At 46.9% G+C, this 18,497-nt stretch overlaps 1 protein-coding gene across 2 annotated transcripts in view; it reads right to left on the minus strand.

Moving 5' to 3' along the window:
* kif21a (kinesin family member 21A) overlaps positions 1 to 4,243 on the minus strand; it is a 48,341-nt gene extending 44,098 nt beyond the window's left edge. For both annotated transcript variants that reach the window (XM_084450780.1, XM_084450779.1), the window contains exons 1-2: positions 3,688 to 4,243; positions 2,318 to 2,886 (exon numbers count right to left, since the gene is read on the minus strand). In XM_084450780.1, the coding sequence (XP_084306906.1) occupies positions 2,318 to 2,361 (44 nt within the window). In that variant the 5' untranslated portion in view covers positions 2,362 to 2,886; positions 3,688 to 4,243. The remainder of the gene's footprint in view (positions 1 to 2,317; positions 2,887 to 3,687) is intronic.
* Between the last annotated feature and the right edge of the window lie 14,254 nt (positions 4,244 to 18,497).

Here is an 18,497-nt window from a genome sequence, read left to right on the forward strand (position 1 = left end):
GCTTAATTAGGCTGGCGGCTATCATGGCACTGACTATGAGGGGTCAGTGTAGTGTAGGAGGTGAGGCACACACACACACACACACACACACACACAAACAGACACACTCTACCCCCCTGGTTGAGGCCGGTGCTACTGTAAGTCAATTTACTAATGAGAACATGAGACATAGGGGTCAGGAGACGGTCAAGAACCTGAACATGAACCCAAACACACATAAGGCATGCATGCACACGCACACAGAGACTTAAGCACACATGCATGCACACATGTATGCACAGAGAGAGCAAGAAAGAGAGAGGGAGGGAGAGAGAGAGAGGGGGATGGAGGAGAGAAGAGGGGAGCGGAGAAGAGGAGAGACAAGAGGAAGGAGAGGAGAGTGTTGTGTCCCCGCCGCGGAGCGCGTCACTGCTGCTCCCTCCGGGCGCGTGCTGACGTGCCTGGCAGTGACGCGCTCCGCGGCGGGGACACAACACTCTCCTCTCCTGCCTCTTGTCTCTCCTCGCACCTGCCGGCAATCCGTAATCAATGCACCTGGAGTTAATGAGCCCAACGGGTTAAAGAGGAGGCTCCAGCCGACCAGCCAGCGCCAGACTGTGCTCCCTAGTAGCTACGGTATCTTTGAGATTTCTCCCGCTAGCCAAGGTGTTGCTGATCGTTCGTGTTTTCCTGTTGCGTCCCTCTCCTAACCTGCGCCTCCTCTCCCTCGCTCCAGACTCCTGGGTTCCTGTGCTCCGGCTGGGCCTGCTCCTGCCTCTCGCCTCCCCTCGAGTCTCCCGACCTTCGACCCTGCCTCCCCTCGTCTGCCTCTGCCTCTCCGAACTCTGGTCTGCCTCTGCCTCCTCGGGGCCTCCCGACCCCGGACTCTCGCACGCTACAGCCTTACACCACCCCTCCACATATCCCTCACGCACACACGCATTCATTCACTGTTCCCACGTCTCATTAACACCCCCACAGACACGCATCCACACACTCTCACGGGAATAAACACGCCTACGGGCTCCCCTGTGTCACCTCTCTGGTTCCACCGTCAACCCGAACAGAGAGGAGCTCTTGGAGTGTGTGGTTACTATGGGCTGGTTACCACAATAAGGACTAAGCCATGGTCCATGACGCATTTAAACGGCCACGGCGAGCAGAGCAGGAAACATATTGGCCAGGTGATGCAATGGCCTGCTACAGTATTCATGTTGTGTTATAACAATAACCTAGACCTGATCTTGTTGTTACAGTATCATTGTGTGTGTGTGTGTGTGTGTTCAGAACATTTTGAGTGTATGGGACAGAAAGAGTGAGTGAAAGAGAGAGATAGAGAGAGAGAGAGAGAGAGGGGAGGGGGGTATGCCAGCTGGCTAGCCCATTATGCCACATGCATGGCTGTCACAGAGCCATGCACCTCGCCATGTCCTGCTAGGAGGGAGTGGCCCAGAATCAGCAATAGCACATCACATCCACCCCATGTTCACTGTTCATCAGTTGTAGCTGTCCCACAGTTATTCATAAAAGACATAGAGCTGTCAAATGCAGCATTATTAATGATTAATAAGCACTAACCTAAAGCCATTTAGTTTCAGGACTCTATATGTAGCCTGGTCAAATAACTAGTTTGTGTGTGCGCTGGGCAAAGAACCAGACTCCCAAAGTACCGGGTTCTATTGGACTTTCTTCCTTTCTTAAACTGTGAACAAGGAATCCGTTTCACTTCTCAAATCTGTAGGAGTGGGCGGTTGCCTGTCCGTTCCCTGAAGAAGCCAATAAAGCACTTCTTTCATCGATTAACAGTCCCTCAGCCGTCTGCGTTGAACGGTTGAACAAGAAAGACTGTGCTCGGCACCGGGCCAAACCAAAAACAGAGACCGAATCTGTCTCTTTGACAACTCAGCCCTTTGAAAACAAGGATATCATCTATCTAGCACCTGCTACACACAGAAGGCGTATGTGCACCTTGCAGCTTCCCTTATATGCTGCGTCATGGATGCAGTTTAGCTACATTTTCTATGGCAATGTCCTAACCATAGTTGGCAATTGAGTGCACATAAGCTACGAATACCTAAATTCATGCCAGATCATTGCGATCGAAAAAATGCACAAGTTTGATGCTTTGCCCACGATAATAATAGGCCTACACTGTTCAAGACTGTCTCTCGGGGCGGCTGAAAATGGGTCACTGTTACAATGAAATCAAAGACCAATGCGAGTTGCAATCAACAGATGATGCAGACGGCAAGTCTATCAAAAACCTGCATGCGACCAACGGTGACAGGTAGGCCTAACATATGCTTTGCTGACAGCTGCTTAGATTCCAGTGACTTACCTCAAAGCCACTCGGACTGAGCTTTCATCCTGTCCAATCGACATGATTCTTCAGTCCGGTGATAGTCGACAAAATAATAAAATCGAAAGGATCTGTCCGTAGGCTATGTTAATTATCTTCTTCTCATTCGACAGGCTTGCGAGAGGGAGAGTGCGCAACTCCCCGGCAGCCAGTTGACTGGGCAACCGAGCCACTCAGCTCGACTTCAGTCCAGCCATATTTTATATTATCATAGCCTAAATATTATGACCATAATAAAGAGATTAGGGGAAAGCTACACGTAGTCTAAACGGTGTCGCCGCTGTGCACGTGCAGCTAGAATGCATTCCAGAGCATTCAGGTTGGGACAGCAAGGCTACAGTGTGCAGTATTCCTCTTCAGTTGCAACCTTGCCTGCCCTGGGCTCTTTGGTTAGGAGGGAGGCAGCATACTCCTCTCCGCTCGAGCCGCAATGCGTCACCAAACCACGCCTTCTCGTGCCGTGCAGCTCTGTGAAGGTTGCGAGTGACATCATAATAAACGCGCGTGGAGATATTAAATAACAGCTGGGAATATCAAAACAGATTATGCTAGAGTATGACTATGGAGTCAAAATGAGGCCAGAAAGCATTGTAAACGTAAGTGAAGTATTGTAAACAAAAACATATGAATTGTAAACGTAAGTGAAGTATTGTAAACGTAAGTGAAGTATTGTAAACGTAAGTGAAGTATTGTAAACAAAAAATATATAATTATTACTTAATTATTAAAAAATAAAATAAAAATTGCATTTACAATACTTTTTTGCGTTTACAAAACCTTTTCTGCATTTACAAAACTTTTCTGCCTTTACAATACTTTTTCTGCGTTTACAAAACATTTCTTGCGCTGCAAAACATTCTGGCCTCTCTTTGACGTGGGGGCGGGGTTAGATGAGTGGCGTGTCCAGAGAGGAAGAGGCGGAGTTTCGGGATGCCCACCGCCATATGAGCGCTGCTCAACTTGATTTATATATGGCGGTGGGCATCCCGAAACCCCGCCTCTTCCTCTCTGGACACGCCACTCATCTAACCCCGCCCCCACGTCAAAGAGAGGCCAGAATGTTTTGCAGCGCAAGAAATGTTTTGTAAACGCAGAAAAAGTATTGTAAAGGCAGAAAAGTTTTGTAAATGCAGAAAAGGTTTTGTAAACGCAAAAAAGTATTGTAAATGCAATTTTTATTTTATTTTTTAATAATTAAGTAATAATTATATATTTTTTGTTTACAATACTTCACTTACGTTTACAATACTTCACTTACGTTTACAATACTTCACTTACGTTTACAATTCATATGTTTTTGTTTACAATACTTCACTTACGTTTACAATGCTTTCTGGCCTCATTTTGACTCCATATATGACTGATACATTGTGTAGGGATCGAATAGGTAATTTAAGATTACACTAGTAGGCTGAGTTTCATGAAGTCTAGTTCATGATGTTTTAGTTTATCATCAGAATAATGCTGTAGGCCTATGCCCTGATCAGCTCATCAGTGAATGAAAACAATTAATCTTTTTTTTTCACAGAGGGAAACAGTAGAAACTAGAAATGGTGCTCAAAGAGCCCAGACCTCCACCCATCAATGCATTTCGTGGCTCTGCGTGCACGCACGTGCATGTGAGCAGGACATGTTTTGTATTGCTGCATTCGTTAAGTCACAAGCTTTATGCCAGTCCAAACCCTGTGTCCCTGTGACCTTCCCATGTCGAGATATGGCCATTGCAATTCCCACCATTGACAATGAATGGGGGGATTTTTTTTGCTCCTAGGTCTGATAGTTTTTGCATAATCCTAGTCCAAAAAATGAATGGAGGTGAATGGCTGGCCGTGTTTGGGTGGCTCATGGACCCGTCCTGTGATTCGGATCCGCGCCAAAATTTACCAGGTTCTAAGTTGGCCCATGCTTCACCCCTCCACCGAGTTTCATGAAAATCGATTCAGTAGTTTTTGTGTAATCCTGCTAACAAATAAACGGATGGACAAACAAACACATGCCACTGAAAACATTACCTCTTGCCCTGCACTGTCGCAGGGGTGGAGGTAAAAACAGAAATAGGGATGATATCTTCATTGTCAGAATCTAGCTGTTCAATTCTTGGTACACAGTAAAGCAATACCATGAGGACAAATAGCCGAAGCCTATTCCACACTGTAAGGAACTGATACACAGAATCAGATACCTGTACAATTTGCAGCACTCAATCTGTGGTGCCACCAAGTGGCCCTACAGTAGTAGTGTTTCTAGATAACGATATCTGAAGAGAATAGCCAATGATAATGTAAGACTCTGGCTATAATTTGGTGGTTTATCTGAAACATTTATACCCATGATGTAGAGATGTACTGCCTTCAGCTATGGAAGTTGGTTACTGACTGTCAAACACGAGTGTGCTTGTGTTCCACTTGAACCATGAATGTCTTTCATGTTGGTTTCCTTAGGAGAGAAGAAGTGTTGAGTGACTAGCTCCTTGTAATGGTTTCCATTTACCTGTCAAACCCAAAGACACCCCATCCCTTCCTCCCTCAATTCCTTCCTCCCACTTTAGCCTGTAGGGGTTCCAGTTCCAGTCCTATCAGATCACCAGGGCTGGGAGATGAGCCAACTCACTGTCTGGCAGCATGGACACATATTGGATGCTAAACTCAAGAAGTGAACACAGATATTATAAATATTAGGTGGTCTATTGATCAACCTATCTAAAACTGACATTTGGCTCCTGCAAGTCCAAATGAATAAAGGTGAATGGGTGGCCTTGTTTGGGTGGCTCTGTGGCGCCCCCCTCTGCTGGGAGCCGGCAGGGGGTGGTTGGGTGCAATCAGGGTTCTCCGACTGCACACCCCAGGCCAAATCTGGTGTCTCTAGAATAGAAAGTTTATTTGCCACGTGTAACAAGTATGGGTATTACATTACATTTACATTACAGTAATTTAGCTGATGCTTTTATCCACAGCGACTTACAATAATTGCACTTGGCAGAACTCACAAGTGTATCTTCTTTCTAAAGCAAGTGACTAAGAGCTTCTAGAGGATCTAGTGCTGAAGGCAAAGTGCAAGAATAGCAAACTAAAAATATAATGGGTGCTTAAGAGGGAGGATTGTGGTAGTACTGTACTTCTTGAAGAGTTGAGTTTTGAGCCTGCGGCGAAAGATGGGCAGTGACTCTGCTGTCCTGACGTCAGTGGGCAGTTCATTCCACCACTGCGGGGCCAGGACAAAGACGAGCCGTGACTGTGTCGACCGCAGGGTCCTTGGTAGCATAGTGTAGTGGTCAGGAGGGGTGTAGGGATGGCATGCTCTGGATGGCATGCCTGTTGTGGGCGGCGGTGTTGTCGTCAGGATACGCTCGATGATGCTGCAGAAGTTCAATTGTTTGTGTGCTCATGCCCCATCTCTGCAGACACATCAGAAAGTAGTTGTACTTTCTTTAGGATGACCTCTGTGTTGTGTGTCCAAGCCAGGTCATCGGAGATCTGCATCCCTAGGAATTTGAAGTTACTCACCCTCTCCACTTCCTCCCCATTAATGATGATGGGGGCAGGGGTGGTTGTGGCTTTTTCCTCCTCTCCTGAAGTCCACAATCATCTCCTTTGTCTTGCTAGTGTTCAGGGTCTGGTTGTTGTCTTGCACCATGTTACTAAGTCTGACACCTCCTGGAGGAAGGCTAATTCAGATGAGTCATTGAGGGAGATCAGGCCTATCGCAGTGGTGTCATCGGCAAACTTGATGATTCGATTGCTGCTGTGCTTGGCTGAGCAGTCGTGGGTGTACAGTGAGAACAGCCTGGGGCTCAGACAGCAGCCTTGCGGGACACCCATGCAGATGTTCAGTGTGGATAAGGTGTTGCTACATAATCTCACCACCTGTGGTCTGTCCGTAGGAAGTCCAGGGTCCAGTTGCATGAGGAGCTGCTCAGGCCAACACCTCTCAGCTTTGGGACCAGGTTGATGGGGCGTACGGTGTTGAAGGCAGAACTGTAGTCAATGAATAGCATCGTGACGTAGGTATTTTTCTTGTCCAGGTGCTCCAGCACGAATTGTAGGGCCAGTGTGATGGCATCACCCACAGACCTGCTGGCTCTGTAAGTGAACTGGTGTGGGTCTAGTGATTCTGGTATGATGGTGTCGCTGTGTTTCATCACTAGTTTCTCCATGCACTTCAACACCACTGGAGTTGTTGTTGATGTCTCCATGCACTTCAACCGCCACTGGCCGGTAGTCATTCAGGCAGGTTACCTTGGTTTTCTTGGGTACTGGCATTATTGTAGTCATCTTGAAGTTGCCTTGGCATCCAGATCAACCAAGGACCTGACATGGTCAACACATATAGACGCTATGGTGAGAAAAGCACATCAGAGACTGAACCACCTCAGACTGAGGAAATTGAGAGCGTCCCACCAGATCCGACGGAGCTTCATCCACAATCGAGAGCATCCTGACTGGGAATATCACCACCTGGTACAGGAACAGCAGCTCTCAGGTTCGCAAGACCCCACAGAGAGTGGTACTGTCAGCTGAACGTAACCTGGATGGGCCACACCCCCACCTTGAAGACATCTACTCCAAAAAATGTAAGACCAAGGCCAACAGGATCCTGAAAGACCCCAGCCACCCAGGCAACGGACTGTTCTCTCTACTATGGTCAGGGAAAAGATACCGAACCTATAGGGTGGGCAGGGAGCCTACTCTATTTGTGCAGTGGAGATTGACGGGTTGGTTTTGGTGTCCTTCTTCCAGTCCCTAGTGTGGGTTGGGGTTAGAATAAGGGTTGGGGTTGGGACAGAATCTGACCTATAAGGCAAGGGGTAAAGGTTGGAGTGAAAGGATGAACATGTGGAGGTTTTCGGTTATAGTCCCATCAAGTCATCCCCACTGGGTCTTGAACCCCGGTCTCCCGGGTGGGAGTCCAATGCTCTCACCACCACTCTATTTGTGCAGTGGAGATCGGCGGGTTGGTTTTGGTGCCAACAGAGAAATGCAGGCCGTCATTGTCCGGAGTGACGGAGTAAGGGAGGGAGTGATAATCGGACAAACGCTATACTAGGTGCGCTGGCTTACAGCCACGTACAAAAACATGGCCACCAAAGGAATACTGCCTCGCTAGACAGCAGGCAGCTGCCTACCATTTGGGATACAGCCCACATGTCTCTGTGACCTTTCCACTTGATATGGGAACATGTATACAATAGGCTAATAAAGATAAAGAAAGTGGGTTATTGTAGGTTTATTTGAGGTGACTCAATGCATGATGCGATGCGATGATAACAAGGTCAGTCAAATTTCTTCTCATAATGCAATTTCTGCGTTAACTGTTTTCAACCATCCAAAGTGTTGTCTGGTCTCTTTCAAAACCTAAAGACTGAATCCACATAGACCCGTTGAAGGAAATCCACTTTTTATTTCCTGAACAGCATAAACAAATTTGACTGAAGGACCATACAGCATTTTGTATTTAACAAAGAGATTACTCTGATTGTGCTTTGCTGATGTGGCTCTATTTGACCCCCTCAAAAAGTATACAACAAAACAAGAACAACACCACCAAAGTAATCCATTTATTTTGAACACATGGCAAAGAAGAAGAAGAAGTTAAACTTCTCAAAATCAAGCGTACCCATTACAGAGAATATTGGACTGTTGTGAGTACTGCTCTTGGGCCAAATCTCCCACAACAATAACATGACATCAGCCGTCTGGAGGGTTAGGGTTAGCTGAGGGAATGATTACAAATATGAACATAAAACGGCATATTACAGGAATGTTGAACACGCCTTTTTCACACTCACAGCTATGCATGCAATGCCACTGTCTGACTCCGCTGCTGCATAGCTTCGACCCCTGCTAGAAGACCAATGTGGAATGTTTGTGTGCTTGTTAGATACACATAAGTAATTTCAAGTACAATTAAGCCCATAAAGTTGTTCAACAACATTCCCAACACAATAAACTATGTAGAAGTATAAGACAACCATTCGTATTCCAGAAAGACGCAAACAACTCTGGTCCACAAAGTGAAAACCTTACTCACCGAAATGAATGTCTGTGACTTAAACGGCTTAGTCACTACTACAGTAGTACAGTAGATAGTAGATACTCTTCAGTGCACCAGTCATACACTGTACAGTGTCACAACAACATGACCGGGACGTAGCAGGAATGTTGTGGTGGTGCTCGGTCAGCAACCAGGTTGGTCTCTTTGGAACAAAGTGAAAGGAGTCCATCGGACGGGTAGGAGTGTGACAGTGACAAAATTCAAATTGAGAAAGGCAGTGTAGGACAGGGAGAAGAGAGTGAGAGAGAGAGAGAGAGAGATGGAAAGGCAGATTTTCCCCTCTACAGCCATCTCAGTTTTAAGTTCCCCTCAACACAAAAATGAGGAGAAAAAAAGGCTAAGAGAGAGAGAGAAAGAAACCGCTGGTTTATAAGAGCTCTCTGAGAGACGACGAGGAAGAGAATCCTTCCAGTCTACTCCGCGTCATCGTTGTCAGAGAGGAGGCGGCTGCTGTCCCCAACCCGGATGTACGGGATGTTGTTGTCCCCCCCCCGGGGCTCCGCAGGAGCAGAGGCGGCCAGAGAACAGGACCTCTATCTCCTCCAGCTGGCGCCCCTGGGTCTCTGGGAGACAGCCCAGCACGAAGAGCAGGCCCAGCGCTGCCAGGCCCGAGTACAGGAAGAACGCACCTGCAAAGAAGATAAACGTCACTTGGTCCCACAACAGAAGGTGGTATATATACACACTATATGGTCGAAAGTATTGGGACACACTTTATCTTAATCATTGAATTCAGGTGTTTCATTCATTCCCATTGCCACAGGTGTATAGAATCCCTTAGTTCCAGTGAAGGGAAATGTTAGTGCTTCAGATTACCAAGACATTTTGGACAATTCTATGCTTCCAACTTTGTGGGAACAGTTTGGGGAAGGCCATTTTCTGTTCCAGCATGACTGTGCCCCAGTGCACAAAGCAAGGTCCATAAAGGCATGGTTGGGTGAGGTTGGTGTGGAAGAACTTCACTGGCCCGCACAAAGCCCTGACCTCAACCCTACTTTGAGATGAACTAGAACGGAGATTGCGAGCTAGGCCCTCTCGTCCAACATCAATGTCTGACCTCACAAATGCTCTTCTGGATGAATGGGTAAAAATTCCAATAGACACACTCCAACATTTTGTAGAAAGCCCAGAAGAGTGGAAGCTGTTATAGCTGCAAAGATGGGACCAACTCCATATTAATGCCTATGAATTTAGAATGGGATGTCATAAAAGCTCCTGTAGGTATAATGTGTAGGTGGCCCAATACTTTTGTCCATGTAGTGTATATATTGCTTCATGGAAAACCTCCATTTAGGTCAGAGTAGGTGTTGACGTACCGTAGTACGTGAGATGCTCAGCCAAGTGAAGGAAGGTGAGGGAGACCAGCAGGTTGAAGGACCAGTTGACCCCAGCGGAGCAGGCGTTACCGGTGCTTCTGGCCCACAGAGGGTAGATCTCAGAGTTCACCGTCCACGGCATGGGCCCCATACCTCCAATGGAGAGAGATAGAGAGACGGTTTCACTGTATGTACCACTAGTTATAAGTTATTTCATCTTTGAAGGATTGTATGAATGAATGAGGATAGAGTATTGGAAAGTTCTATTGGGACACTAAGGTACAATGTTATAGTGCTTTTCTCAAGCTTTAAGTCCCACCAATGCATTTTCCATTATTTCCTGTATGTGTGAGTGTGTGTGTGTGTGTCTGTGTGTGTTCTCACCAGGGGCAAAGAAGGCCAGGTAGAGGATAAGGCCCAGCAGGACTATCCAGGAGTTGTAGGTGGGGCAGTAGTTGTAGGCCCAGAGAGGCCCATCAGTAGGCTGGGTCAGATTGGAGCACCTGCAGTGCATTCAATATATAGTAAAACAAAACAGAATCTGCCCCAAAAATAAAACTCAATTTCCCATCATCCTGTAATTAAAATATAGGGTTATGGTTTCAGGGGTCAAGGGGAACTATGAGGATGGAGTAGAACCTTGCCGAAAGCACACCCAACACACAACCTTTAAGAAATACTCAAAAGACTCCCCCACCCCCAACACCCCCCACACACACTCTCTCTGACCTGCCCCAGGCAGCCTGCTCTGTGGACGCTTGATTGACAGGTATGCAGGAGGAGTTGTGCACAGATGAGCCGGTCTCACTGTAACAGAACCCACAGCCTGGATCCAGCATACAGGGCTCACAGGACCTGGGGACAGATTAGAGACCTGTCAGCTACATCCCAACACCCGGCAAGAAATTATAGGATGGTTGGGACCCAGAGATTAAGCAATAGTGTTTACAGTTCGTAGGCCTACCTGAAATTAACAAACAGAAAGATAATTTGTTTGTCCCCTCAATATAATTCCACTAATCAGAGCGCACACCAGGAGTAGTGAATTGTATTGAAAATCTTTTTCACTGATTATCGTCAAACTATGATGTTAAGCGGATCCAGAACAGAATGCTACAGTTATGCAGTCTTACCCATAGAGTGTGCAGGTGGTGTTCAGCGGATCAGCGGGGTGGAGAGTGACAGGAGGAGAGTTCAGAGCTGACAGCAGGAAGCCCACAGCTAGGACCACCAGACTCACAGCAGTACCTGGGAGAGAGGCCAGGATACACTTGTAAGTAAAAAAGCAAAGAGTAAGAAGGACTTGCCAAGTGTATACAGTACGATTGATGGGTGGATTGCTAGTCGGATATTAATTCAAGACAAACACACACCTAAAATACTGCCAAGTATCAGTTTTCTGCGGCCCACTCTCTCCACAAGCCACACCCCCACCAGGGTGAACAGGAAGTTGGTGGCGGCAGTGACAGCAGCCAGCCAGATGGCCTGCCTATCGTCCCGCACTCCTGCCATCTGCAGGATGGTGGCGCTGTAGTACCTGAAATGGTCAAAGAGCAAACCATGTTTGGGAGTTGAAAATAACACTGCTAGTCATTCCATGAGCACATCATATTGAAAAACCAAGAAAGATACACTGTACTGTGCTGTATCTATCCATCTGTCAGTACACACAAAAACGTTGCAGGTTGAAATAGTTACTGGAATAACATAAGTATGCGTGTCTTGACCAACTTCATTTCTCCTTCGGGGCAAAGAGTAAGTATGAGACACAATGTCATCAAACACACAGAAGGTGAATGAACAGAGGCGTTGTTTGAAATTACAAAAAATCCTTCCTCCCTCTTATCCTTAAGGTAATCTCTGATCTAACAAGGTTGGATAGGTGAAAGCCAGGGCTCCTCTACACAACTGCTACCAATCATCTCATTTCAGGTCAGTGATTCATCAAATGAAGGGTGGAAGGAGGAAGTAGAGTACACAAGCAAGGCCTCGTACCTACATGACAGTGTTGATCCCAGAGAGCTGCTGGAACATCTGCAGCCCGCAGCCCACAGTGAGCGCTCTGCGTGTGGGAGGGTGCCCCAAGATACGCCAGATCACAGGGCCCCCTACAGGACGGATGACGCTGTTTATCATACAGTAAGTGACCAAAGCGCTACAAACGATGTGCTTTCTGTGAAACTATTGCTTTCGCTTTACCATGGAATGGGTGACAGGCCCGTAGCCAGCCTTGTGGGAGGGGGGGGGGTTGTTTTTTCCAAAAGTGGTTTCAGTTTGCTGACGGGGGGTTTAAAGAGAGAGGAGAGAGAGCACCTGAGATGTGAGGAAAGAGAAGGGGAGCGAGGAGAGGAGAGGCGGCATGAGAGAGGAGAGGAGCGAGAAATAGAGAGAAAAGAGTAGCCATGAGGGTACAGTTGAGACGAGATTAGAGTGGAGAAACGAGAGGACAGATGAGCCTCTAAAAAGTGAGTTTAAATGTCTGTGAAAATCGGATACTGATATGCGGTATGTGTCTGAAGTTTGAGCTGTGCCCCGAGTTGTGTTGCAGTGGGAGGAGAGATCACAGATGCAGACAGACCCCACACCACCACTAAGGAGGAGAAACAGATGCATCTTGCTGCTAGGAACACTGTAGTCTGCTGAGGTAGCAACATTCCTTCAACTCAAATATCTCAAGTAGTGTGAGGTAATAGTGTGAGCTGTGTCCTGAAGGACATTCAGTATGTGTGCATTGACTGTTGACAGTCTGTGAAATAAATGTCTTAACAGGTATTGGTTTTGCGGCTCGTCAGTTTTTAAATAGTTTGACTGATCATACAGTATCATAGATATGCTTGTCAAAGATACAGCTACCTAGCCTGACTCACCAGACGGTTTGCTTTGCATAACCATCTGGGAACTCTCCGCAGGCACTTTCAAAAATACTTGGCAGGTGATTGGATGAACCATCTGACAAAAATCTGAAAGCTCTTTCACTCAACCGCTCCTCACTGTCATAAATGGAATGGGTGGCCAGCGTAGCTGTTTGTATTTAAAATTCCTCAGAACCAACGATGATTGGCGAGATCATTTTCCGATCTGGATCAAGATTTTTTCTATGGAGAGTATCCAGACTGATTTGCGAGTATGTGACCTCGCCACATCAGGATGGTCTCCCAAGGCTAACAGCTACCCCTGAGAGTTTAACATGTTTTTTGAATGATTTTTCACGGTGCCCACCCACATCCATTGTATGACCAAAACGGTGGTAGAGCAATTATCAGACTTTCTCAAAAGTGCTAGTTTTGTTAATGTTTTGATCTGAACCATTGTATATGATCATAAGTAACCTTAAAACAGGGCTAAACACAATTTTAATCAAATAGGTTTATTATATATACATATATACACTGTAGCCTTACAAGCCTTGGTAAGTGCATTGTAAGTGCACCTTCAAGTAAGTACGGTCTGCTGCTGTTGTGGTTAGCATGCCTTGCCACAAAACCAGAGGGTTAGAAATACAGTCCTGCTGATGGGACCCTCTTGTAGTTCATGTCGCCACGGTTACCAGGCTCCGCTCACAGACGGAGGGATTTCCTCTTGGGGGCGGAGTCATCAGAGCTCTCAGAGGAGGCCTTCCTCTTCCTCTTGGCAGAGGGTGAGCTCTGCTCCTGCTCGGCCATCTGGGAAGGCGCCGCCGCCGCTGGCGGGCGTTGGACCCTTCCTCTCGCACCGAGGTTCAATCTACACAGCAGAGACAAGCCGAGCTTGTCGTCGACGCCATACTGGGAGATCCTCCACATCCCCGTCATCATCTCCCCCGCCGAGCTGTGCACCGGGGAGCAGACCAGGTGTTTGGCGATATCCGACCGGTACGTAATCTCGGTCCCGGGGTTCACGTACGAGATCAGGGGTGAGAACCTCTCCGGGTGGAGGGGCAGCCCGATGGAGGGGGCGCGGCGGCCCGGCTGGGTCCCAGCGTCTGGCCCGCGGGCCGGGTGGCCCGGAGCAGGCCTCGCATTAGGGGGCCCCAGGTGGGGCGCATACCTCGGTGGCATGTTTTCATCATGGTACAGGAAGCCGGTGCCGGGCCCAAGACGGAAGGCCGGCACTGTGAACTCGAGCGGTCCAGCGGGCAAAACGCGCGGCATGAGCATGGAGAAGATGTGAATCCCTTTGGACACCGACAGCGGGACTCTCCCCAGGTTCATCAGGTCCACGTGCAAGGTCTTTACCCGTGAAGGGGAACACCAACATAGCATTCTTAAATGCATTCTTTCAGTTATTCTTGTGTAGTTGGTCATCTTGAAGAGAAACACGTTGTGAAATGTAGGCTACTATTCGCAAAGTAAATGTGGAGTGTAACACTTTGTCTGACCTGGTTTGTTCAATTTCTAATTCCCTTGGAAACCACAGAATCAAACATTCTAAATTCTAAATATATGTTCTAGGGAACAGCATTGTGACATCACGCCCATGACATCAGTGGGCCATCCCAGAAACAGGATAGTTCTTCCTCCAACTTAAATTCTCTGAAACGTACTGACCCTGATTTCCATTATACACCCCAAAATCCAATGTCAAGGATATTTATTCTGTCATATATACAAGTTTCAGGTGCCATGTACGTACAATGAAATTCTCAATGATCAATTCCAGTGATTCATTTCAGTGATCTCTATTTTCATACTGTTATTTGCAACATCTATCAATAAATTATATTTCCCAGTGTGCTGTGTTGTCCTTAACCCCCCCCCCCCCCCCCACTGACCAGACCAAGCAGATTCCATGGCTGAATTTCTTTCCCAGGGATCGAATAGGTAATTTAAGATTACACTAGTAGGCTGAGTTTCATGAAGTCTAGTTCATGATGTTTTAGTTTATCACCAGAATAATGCTGTAGGCCTATGCCCTGATCAGCTCATCAGTGAATGAAAACAATTAATCTTTTTTTTTCACAGAGGGAAACAGTAGAAACTAGAAATGGTGCTCAAAGAGCCCAGACCTCCACCCATCAATGCATTTCGTGGCTCTGCGTGCACGCACGTGCATGTGAGCAGGACATGTTTGGTATTGCTGCATTCGTTAAGTCACAAGCTTTATGCCAGTCCAAACCCTGTGTCCCTGTGACCTTCCCATGTCGAGATATGGCCATTGCAATTCCCACCATTGACAATGAATGAGGGGATTTTTTTTGCTCCTAGGTCTGATAGTTTTTGCATAATCCTAGTCCAAAAAATGAATGGAGGTGAATGGCTGGCCGTGTTTGGGTGGCTCATGGACCCGTCCCGTGATTCGGATCCGCTCCAAAATTTAACAGGTTCTAAGTTGGCCCATGCTTCACCCCTCCACCGAGTTTCATGAAAATCGGTTCAGTAGTTTTTGTGTAATCCTGCTAACAAATAAACGGATGGACAAACAAACACATGCCACTGAAAACATTACCTCTTGCCCTGCACTGTCGCGGGGGCGGAGGTAAAAACAGAAATAGGGATGATATATTCATTGTCAGAATCTATCTGATCAATTCTTGGTACACAGTAAAGCAATACCATAAGGACACTTTAAGGAACTGATACACAGAATCAGATACCTGTACAATTTGCAGCACTCAATCTGTGGTGCCACCAAGTGGCCCTACAGTAGTAGTGTTTCTAGATAACGATATCTGAAGAGAATAGCCAATGATAATGTAAGACTCTGGCTATAATTTGGTGGTTTATCTGAAACATTTATACCCATGATGTAGAGATGTACTGCCTTCAGCTATGGAAGTTGGTTGCTGACTGTCAAACACAAGTGTGCTTGTGTTCCACTTGAACAATGAATGTCTTTCATGTTGGTTTCCTTAGGAGAGAAGAAGTGTTGAGTGACTAGCTCCTTGTAATGGTTTCCATTTACCTGTCAAACCCAAAGACACCCCATCCCTTCCTCCCTCAATTCCTTCCTCCCACTTTAGCCTGTAGCAGGGGTTCCAGTTCCAGTCCTATCAGATCACCAGGGCTGGGAGATGAGCCAACTCACTGTCTGGCCGCATGGACACATATTGGACGCTAAACTCAAGAAGTGAACACAGATATTATAAATATTAGGTGGTCTATTGATCAACCTATCTAAAACTGACATTTGGCTCCTGAGCAAGTCCAAATGAATAGAGGTGAATGGGTGGCCTTGTTTGGGTGGCTCTGTGGCGCCCCCCTCTGCTGGGAGCCGGTTGGGTGCAATCAGGGTTCTCCGACTGCACACCCCAGGCCAAATCTGGTGTCTCTAGAATAGAAAGTTTATTTGCCACGTGTAACAAGTATGGGTATTACATTACATTTACATTACAGTAATTTAGCTGATGCTTTTATCCACAGCGACTTACAATAATTGCACTTGGCAGAACTCACAAGTGTATCTTCTTTCTAAAGCAAGTGACTAAGAGCTTCTAGAGGATCTAGTGCTGAAGGCAAAGTGCAAGAATAGCAAACTAAAAATATAATGGGTGCTTAAGAGGGAGGATTGTGGTAGTACTGTACTTCTTGAAGAGTTGAGTTTTGAGCCTGCGGCGAAAGATGGGCAGTGACTCTGCTGTCCTGACGTCAGTGGGCAGTTCATTCCACCACTGCGGGGCCAGGACAAAGACGAGCCGTGACTGTGTCGACCGCAGGGTCCTTGGTAGCATAGTGTAGTGGTCAGGAGGGGTGTAGGGATGGCATGCTCTGGATGGCATGCCTGTTGTGGGAGGCGGTGTTGTCGTCAGGATACGCTCGATGATGCTGCAGAAGTTCAATTGTTTGTGTGCTCATGCCCCATCTCTGCAGACACATCAGAAAGTAGAAGCATTGTTGTGCTTTCTTCAGGATGGCCTCTGTGTTGTGTGTCCAAGCCAGGTCATCGGAGATCTGCATCCCTAGGAATTTGAAGTTACTCACCCTCTCCACTTCCTCCCCATTAATGATGATGGGGGCGGGGGGTGGTTGTGGCTTTTTCCTCCTCTCCTGAAGTCCACAATCATCTCCTTTGTCTTGCTAGTGTTCAGGGTCTGGTTGTTGTCTTGTTACTAGGACGACACCTCCTGGAGGAAGGCTGATTCAGATGAGTCATTGAGGGAGATCAGGCCTATTGCTGTGGTGTCATCAGCAAACTTGATGATTCGATTGCTTCTGTGCTTGGCTGAGCAGTCGTGGATGTACAGTGAGAACAGCCTGGGGCTCAGACAGCAGCTTTGCGGGACACCCATGCAGATGTTCAGTGTGGATAAGGTGTTGCTACATAATCTCACCACCTGTGGTCTGTCCGTAGGAAGTCCAGGGTCCAGTTGCATGAGGAGCTGCTCAGGCCAACACCTCTCAGCCTTGGGACCAGGTTGATGGGGCGTACGGTGTTGAAGGCAGAACTGTAGTCAATGAATAGCATCGTGACGTAGGTGTTTTTCTTGTCCAGGTGCTCCAGCGCGAATTGTAGGGCCAGTGTGATGGCATCACCCACAGACCTGCTGGCTCTGTAAGTGAACTGGTGTGGGTCTAGTGATTCTGGTGTTTCATCACGAGTTTCTCCATGCACTTCATGACCACTGGAGTCAGTGCCACTGGCCGGTAGTCATTCAGGCAGGTTACCTTGGTTTTCTTGGGTACTGGCATTATTGTAGTCATCTTGAAGTCGCCTTGGCATCCAGATCAACCAAGGACCTGACATGGTCAACACACAGACGCTATGGTGAGGAAAGCACATCAGAGACTGAACCACCTCAGACTGAGGAAATTGAGAGCGTCCCACCACATCCGACGGAGCTTCATCCACAATCGAGAGCATCCTGACTGGGAATATCACCACCTGGTACAGGAACAGCAGCTCTCAGGTTCGCAAGACCCCACAGAGAGTGGTACTGTCAGCTGAACGTACCCTGGATGGGCCACACCCCCACCTTGAAGACATCTACTCCAAAAAATGTAAGACCAAGGCCAACAGGATCCTGAAAGACCCCAGCCACCCAGGCAACGGACTGTTCTCTCTACTATGGTCAGGGAAAAGATACCGAACCTATAGGGTGGGCACGGAGACTACTCTATTTGTGCAGGGGAGATTGACGGGTTGGTTTTGGTGTCCTTCCAGTCCCTAGTGTGGGTTGGGGTTAGAATAAGGGTTGGGACAGGATCTGACCTATAAGGCAAGGGGTAAAGGTTGGAGTGAAAGGATGAACATGTGGAGTTTTGGGTTATAGTCCCATCAAGTCATCCCCACTGGGTCTTGCTGCCTACCATTTGGGATACAGCCCACATGTCTCTGTGACCTTTTCACTTGATATGGGAACATGTATACAATAGGCTAATAAAGATAAAGAAAGTGGGTTATTGTAGGTTTATTTGAGGTGACTCAATGCAATTTCCACAACCACAACTGAGGTCATGATAGTTATGAATACAAAGTCAGATGATAACAAGGTCAGTCAAATTTCTTCTCATAATGCAATTTCTGCGTTAACTGTTTTCAACCATCCAAAGTGTTGTCTGGTCTCTTTCAAATCCTAAAGACTAAATCCACATAGACCCGTTGAAGGAAATCCACTTTATTTCCTGAACAGCATAAACAAATTTGACTGAAGGACCATACAGCATTTTGTATTTAACAAAGAGATTAATCTGATTGTGCTTGGCTGATGTGGCTCTATTTGACCCCCTCAAAAAGTATACAACAAAACAAGAACAACAACACCACCAAAGTAATCCATTTATTTTGAACACATGGCAAAGAAGAAGAAGTTAAACTTCTCAAAATCAAGCGTACCCATTACAGAGAATATTGGACTGTTGTGAGTACTGCTCTTGGGC

The sequence above is a fragment of the Borostomias antarcticus genome (genome assembly GCF_949987555.1).
Source record: "Borostomias antarcticus genome assembly, chromosome: 16".
Classification (NCBI taxonomy): Eukaryota; Metazoa; Chordata; class Actinopteri; order Stomiiformes; family Stomiidae; genus Borostomias; species Borostomias antarcticus.